This window comes from Penaeus vannamei, chromosome 26, assembly GCF_042767895.1.
Source record: "Penaeus vannamei isolate JL-2024 chromosome 26, ASM4276789v1, whole genome shotgun sequence".
NCBI lineage: Eukaryota > Metazoa > Arthropoda > Malacostraca > Decapoda > Penaeidae > Penaeus > Penaeus vannamei.
In genome coordinates this window covers 5,965,928-5,972,939 of record NC_091574.1, presented here as the reverse complement: position 1 = coordinate 5,972,939, position 7,012 = coordinate 5,965,928, and the positions used below count along the sequence as shown (strand labels likewise).

General features: G+C 40.4%; 2 protein-coding genes across 2 annotated transcripts in view; both read left to right on the top strand.

Moving 5' to 3' along the window:
- LOC113802673 (solute carrier family 22 member 6-B) overlaps nt 1-7,012 on the top strand; it is a 42,660-nt gene that overhangs the window by 5,932 nt on the left and 29,716 nt on the right. The gene's annotated exons all lie outside the window — the stretch shown is intronic.
- LOC138866547 (organic cation transporter 1-like) lies at nt 502-4,566 on the top strand. Its single transcript, XM_070139648.1, has 8 exons — nt 502-674; nt 1,067-1,221; nt 1,504-1,672; nt 2,005-2,077; nt 2,408-2,562; nt 3,007-3,218; nt 3,396-3,571; nt 4,271-4,566. The coding sequence occupies exons 1-8, from the start codon at nt 544-546 to the stop codon at nt 4,529-4,531; spliced, it is 1,332 nt and encodes a 443-aa protein (XP_069995749.1). The 5' UTR covers nt 502-543; the 3' UTR covers nt 4,532-4,566.

Genomic DNA, 7,012 nt, shown 5'->3' with positions numbered 1-7,012 from the left:
AAAACACACGAATATGATTATTAATATGATATATATAAATAATAATATGATATAATAATAATAATAATAATATGATATATATAAATAATAATAATATATATAAATAATAATAATAATATTAATATGATATATATATATATAAAATCAAGATTTTACTCTGTTAGTAACAGAATAGATAGAATTCTGATTTACATATGTTTACACTCTATGCGTGCTTTTAAATTATATTGATTTTGATTTGTGAATAATGACTTTCTCTATGATTTTTGTATAAATAGATATATTTCAATGTATATTGAATTGTTGTAAAGAATAACCATTGTTATTCTGATTCTGATTCTCTCTTTCTCTCTCTCTCTCTCGCTCTCTCTCTCTCTCTCTCTCTCTCTCTCTCTCTCTCTCTCTCTCTCTCTCTCTTCTTTATCTCTCCTTCTCCATCTCCCTTTCGCTCTCCCCCTCTCTTCTCTTCTCTCTCTCTCGTAATTAAGCCATTCATACCATCTTCCAGGATGCACCGCCGGTTGGGATTTCGACACGTCGGAGATGGTGTCGACGGTCGCGACGAGCCACGGCTGGCTGTGCGAGCGACGCCGGTATTCCGATCACATCCTCGCCGTCGGAACCGCAGGGAACGCCGTGGGCACGCTGCTTCTGCCCTCCCTTTCGGATCGATTGTGAGGCTTGGTCAGGCTGTTCGTGTGCGTGTCTGTTGGCGTGCACGGAGGCAGAGTTTGCTGGGTTTTTTTGATGTTCGATGAGAAAGGTGAAACTCATTTCCATGATATATGGCTTAGGGATCTGATGTCACACACCTATGTAAGTCCATGTGTTGATATGTTTGCGTGCGTGTGTGTATGTGTGTATGTTAGTGTGTGTGTGTGTGTGTGTGTGTGTGTGTGTGTGTGTGTGTGTGTGTGTGTGTGTGTGTGTGTGTGCGTGCGTGCGTGCGTGTCATGATATCCATGTATCATGATATTAATCATAATTGTCACCATCCATTTATATGATTTGAGAGAATTCCATTAAATCTGACCTCTGACCCCCACCCCCACCCCCTTCGCCGCAGCTTCGGTCGACGCTTCGTGTTCTATCTCTCGCACGTCCTGTACCTCGTCTTCACCCTGGCCTTCGTGTGGACGCCCAGCTACATCTTCCAGCTCGTCTTCCGGTTCATGGCTTCCCTCAGCTTCCAGACCAACTACCAGATGCCTTATATTATTAGTAAGTTTGATTTTCAATAGGGCTGTGGTACCTATGGCTCTTGTGTCACTGGACTGTTGATAGTGATGGAATTATGGGGGTTTCAGCTGGTTAAGTTTGTGGAAATTCACGGAGAATTTTGTTAGCCATTCTAGATCTATCTACAAAGAGCAATAAATGATGGATACTGTAAATAGATTCCACCATCGGGACAATGTCAAAGAATCTTGCATTTAAGTACGATATTCTTCAGCCTTCGATATGAAGTCTCACACGCCGTTTCTTTCCCTCGTCCACCCCCAGCGCTCGAGTTCCTGCCGCCTTCGAAACGTGGCTTGGGAGTCTTGGTGTCCTTCGTGGCTTGGACGGCCGGGATGTGCTTCACGTCGCTGGTGGCTTGGCTTGTCCCGCGCTGGGACTACCTCACCCTGATCTCCTGCATCCCCCCGGCTTTGTGCTTTCTCTATTTGCTGTAAGACGGGTTTCTTTGAAGACACTCATGTACTGTACATCTCTATGGGTATTACTTCGCTAAATCTTTATAAAAGCAATCCCTGACAGAAAATGAATATTTTCAAAAATCACATGATTTGTGTGTGAGAGGAAGGAGAGAGAGAGAGAAAGAGAGAGAGAGAGAGAGAGAGAGAGAGAGAGAGAGAGAGAGAGAGAGAGAGAGAGAGAGAGAGAGAGAGAGAAACGCTAACAGAACGTGCCACACGGACAGAAATGCAATGGGCTCGATCCCAGCGCCTTTAATGCGTGGTACTTCTTTCTCGACCCATGCAACTTGTCTCTCCCTCTTAGGTGTCTCCCAGAGTCTCCCAGGTGGCTTCTCATGAGCGGGAAACTGAAGGAGTGCGCCGCCGTCCTCATCCAGGTGAGTTTTAATCCACGCCCTGATCTGCATGAGTTCTTGCAATCAGTTAAGAGTGTTTGTTCTCAAGTCCTTCCTTTTCGTGGATAGCCATTTGAAGTCATCCTCTTGTCTGCCGTTCAAAATACCCTTATCTGGGTATGTAAAGCTTCCATCGGTGTTCATGAAAATCGTTTTTTTTTTTTTTCCTTACTAATTTTACGAAATCCTTGAAAATCTCTCACTCGTCCAGTAAATAAAATAAAAAATAAGAACCCATACCTAGTGCTTTATTTTCATGCTCATCCTCATTGGCCTCATAAGAACGAAGTATTTATCCTCCCCGTCCTCCAGGTAGCGAAGTACAACAGGAAGGAGCAACCCTCCGCCGCTGAGCTCGAGGCCGAACTCAAGGAACTCAGAGACAACCACTCGAAGGAGGAGTCTCTGGTGCACATCCTGCGTTACCCCAAACTGCGTCTGAGAGCCATCTTGCTGCTTTTTGTTTTGTGAGATTTGTTTTCTTATATTCTTAGCTTTCCTTGATCTCCAGCTTTTTTTTCTCTCCATTTTTCTTAGTTTCTCTTTTTTTTAATCTGTCTTCTTTGGCAGTGTTTATGCTCTTCCTGAACATAAGTTGTTGATGTTTATGTTTGTTTATGATTTTTTTTTCCTTTTTCTTGGCCTAATTCAGGTCAAGTAATAGATGAATAACGTAGCATAATATAGCCATCTGGGGTACTGAATCCATAGGAATTTTGATTTCCAACTGCATGGCAAGAAACGATAATAACAATGTATTAATTTGTATCATTTGTGATATCAAAATCACCTTGGTATTCTTCACGATTGGCACAAAAACGGCATGAACATCATTTGTCGAAAATCGTGACTGTATGACAAATAACCTCTCACGGAAATGCTCATGAAAAACGTATTTTTCTCCCTTTCAGAGCCTGCACGTATATGATGTACGGCATTCTCATCTTCAGCATTAACGTCCTCAACAACTACTTCCTGAGTCACTTGGTCTTATCGGCTTTTGAACTCCCGAGCAACGTCCTGGGCTGGCTTTTCTCAGACTACCTCGGTCGTCGCTTCACCTGTATTTTCACCTTTATTGTGGCTGCCGTGTTCTGTCTGGCTGCTCCGTTCACTCTCCACAGTAGGTTCTCTTACTTTTCCTTAACTCATTTTCATCCATAATTTGTTTGTTCATACCTAAAGGGAAATTTAGTATCAAACGAGTAATTTGATGTTGCATGTTATAGGTGTAACTTGAATGATTGCACTTGCAGAGCCCACATTTGCCACGATGATTCCATAGAGCCTTTCCTTCCAGACGAATGGGCTCACCTGGTGATTGCGGCTTTCATCAAGCTCTTCGTCACACAGCTGATTTTCGTCCTCTTCCTGCTTAACACCGAGCTCTTCCCGACGCCCGTCAGGAGCACCGGCTTTGCCTGGTCGTTGGTCGCGGGGTTCGCGGCGATGTCCGCTGCGCCGTACATCCTCAATGTGAGCTCTCTAAAGATTTGTAGTTGTGCGTGTCTGTGGTATATTATTATTATTATTATTATATATGTGTATAAATATACATATGTATACATACATACATACATACATACATACATACATACATACATACATACATACATACATACATACATACATACATGCATATATATATGTATGTATATATATATATATATATATATATGTGTGTGTGTGTGTGTGTGTGTGTGTGTGTGTGTGTGTGTGTGTGTGTGTGTGTGTGTGTGTGTGTGTATGTGTGCAGGGTATACTTACATATGAATAGATAGATGCAGATAAATAGATAGATGAATAGACAAACATATATGGGAATGTAAGTGTATGAACTGTAGTGTGACATAGTTTCCATCAATGAAAAAAACATATATGCATCCATGTATATAGCGGCCATGCGTCAGTGATCACTGCATTTTTCTCGCCCTTTTTATATTAATTTTCCAAAAGAAGTGAGTTTCATAAATTCGTGAACAAATTGTTTCATTAATGATTTACAGGACTTATCCATCCTTTCATTTTGTAAAGAATCCTTTATAAAAATCGAACTCTCTACTTACTGTATAAGCTTCCGTCGAAAAAAGGTCCTCATTTTCATTCCCTTTTAGTTTTTAAGATAAAATATATTCGCACAATGAATAAAAATCTGCACAAACCCCATCCAAACAGTCGGGATTTGGTCCAGCATTTCCTTACTGGTTCATGATGGCCCTGCTGCTCCTCTGCTGCCTGGCCGCTCTCCCTTTGCCGGAAACCCTGGGGCTTCCGCTTCCCCAGACCTTCCAGGAGGCTGAGGATATAGGCAACGGGCGGCCCCTCCTGACGTGGATCCACCACTGGAACTACGAGAAGCACAGTCTTCCGGGAGTCACTTCGAAGAAACCTCACTGCGACGGGGACTCGGCCACGGAGGAATCGAAGATGATCTAGACTTGTGATGGATTTTTTGGGTGAATTTCACTCGTTTGTCGTGTTTTTTTGTTTTTTTTTTTTCAATAAAAATGTTACTTCCTAAACAACCCGGTGTTTATATTGCTTTTTTTGAGGGGAGGGGTATGTTTATTCTTTTCTTTACCTGTCTTTGAATTTTTGCCATCGGTTATCTGGTACAAATTTTGTGTGTGATTGGCCCTTCCCGATTGGCACATCCGGGCATTTAACATCCCGTCTTGCTTATGGCTACCTTTGCAGATAAGCCTTTTGAGCGAGGATTTCCCTTTGATCTCAGACAATTATACGCGCTACGATTCGCTCTTGTACAGTTGCGGAATTGTATTTCAGTACACTTTCTGGGTCCCACTTTTGTACATCTGGCAACCAATCGAAGTAAATAGAGCGTAAATAGTATTTTTGTGAATGAGGCCCAACAAGTATTGGGAGTTGGTTCTAAGATGTTTGCTATTCACCCTCCTTGGAACCACCCAGCTAATAGTTGCTCGAGTTGAAACAAGCAAACATGCATTTTCTCGCTCACCTCTTCGAATGTGGATGCAACTCCTCAAAGCAACGCCAAGATTTAATGCATAATAATAGCTGATTATACACTCTCGTAACTCATTACCAAGCATGACTTCATATTTCCATAGACGATACACACACACACACACATCAATAACGAATCTACATATTCAGTGTAAACTAATTGTGATTATATATATATATATATATATATATATATATATATATATATATATATATATATATATATATATATATATATATATATATATATATACTCGCAACAGCAATAATTCGGCAGTTTTTGTTACATGTTAAGGAAGTGGTAACTACAAGTGAGAAAAAGAAAGAATAATCATGTAAACCCACATATAGTTAATCCAGGTCTCGTGAGCGCTGCACTTCCGCTGCAAGTTATTAAAATAAATCGGTGTTATTTGTGGTGACGCTTTCATACGAGCCCAATTATTTAATACCTCGAACGCGGGCGAATTAATGAAAAGGTTAGCGGTCACATTACAACAAGTTGGTACGAGATGCATCCCCACTGCGTCTGCGTCGTCAGGGGTTACGAGTCCAATACTCCCTACTCACATTTTTTAAAATTCTTACCACGTGATAATGGTTGTTAATTTTCCTTAATCTCAAATTATGGATTTTTAAAATCTTTTGTTGACACGTGCAACAGTTATTCTACTTATATGGTAAATATTCATGTTTTCTCTTCAAGAGCTATTCTAGAACTTCCGGTTGCTTGCATTACTTAACAGATTCAACATTATCATCTAGTAAATCATTTAAGTTCAAATTTTGACGAGTTAACATTTTTCTCAGTCCCTGCGACAAAAACTCGTTTTCTTTGGTATTATTTCCTGCTAGCGAGAATGAATTTAGGGGCTAACTATTGTGAAATTTTAGTGTAATTTTTCTTTCACTTTTTATTTGTTTATAAGTAGATATAAATATATATGCATCTGAGGTTTTCTACACACACACACACACACACACACACACATACACACACACACACACGAGGCGAGAAGTGCAGTGCATCAGCGCAGTACAGCTCTTACATGTTAAATACGGAGAGGTTTGAGCAATGGGTGGTCTAGTCTGCTAGCCATGGATGTATGTAAATGTGTATAGTTCATGTTGGAAGGAAAATTTGAGTGAGAAAGTGAAGGAGAAAGTGGAAAAAGCAGAAAAAGATAGTGTGGCTTGTAAGCCGGGACGTGAGAGAGGAGAGGGAAGCGAGAAGTGACCGCAAATCCTGCATGGTAAGCGTTTCGCGCCTAGAGACAACTGACGTGAGTACATCTCTGTTTTTTGTTTGTTTAATGAGGAACAACTGAGATCAGACGAGGAAAATGAAGTTAGCAGAAGCAGCAATCAGAATTGAGGCTCTTGAAGCCAAGGTTGACAACCTGGTAGCAGAATGCCTCAAAATACGTGAAGAGAATGTGAATCTGAAGGAATTGGTAGAAAACCTGCGTAGAAATACAACAATTCAGAGAGAAAATATGGAAAAATCTGACCTGAAAATTAAAGAACTAAAGGAGAAGTTAGAAGAAGCTAAAACCAAAATTGGCAACCATAGTGAAACTGAAGCAAAAAGTCTTCAAGAAAAAGTTGAGGAGGTCATCAAAGTCCAAGAAACTGTCAAACAGATTGAAAGTAATTTGTCAAACAGCCAAGCTCAAATAATGGAAGAAGCCAAGAAAATGACAGCTACATATGCAGATGTATCAAAAGTAAAGGAAACCGTGAATGAAATGGAAAAAAAAAATAGAACAAGACATCAAGACCACAAAGGAGGAAATTAAAACACAGCTTGTAGCAACGATTAAGAAGAATGAATTCAAATCCCACCTTGGGCAACATGCAAGAAATATTGCTAATTTGGCTGACGTAAACAAGGGCATAGTAATATTGGGACACGAAGAAAAAGTTGTA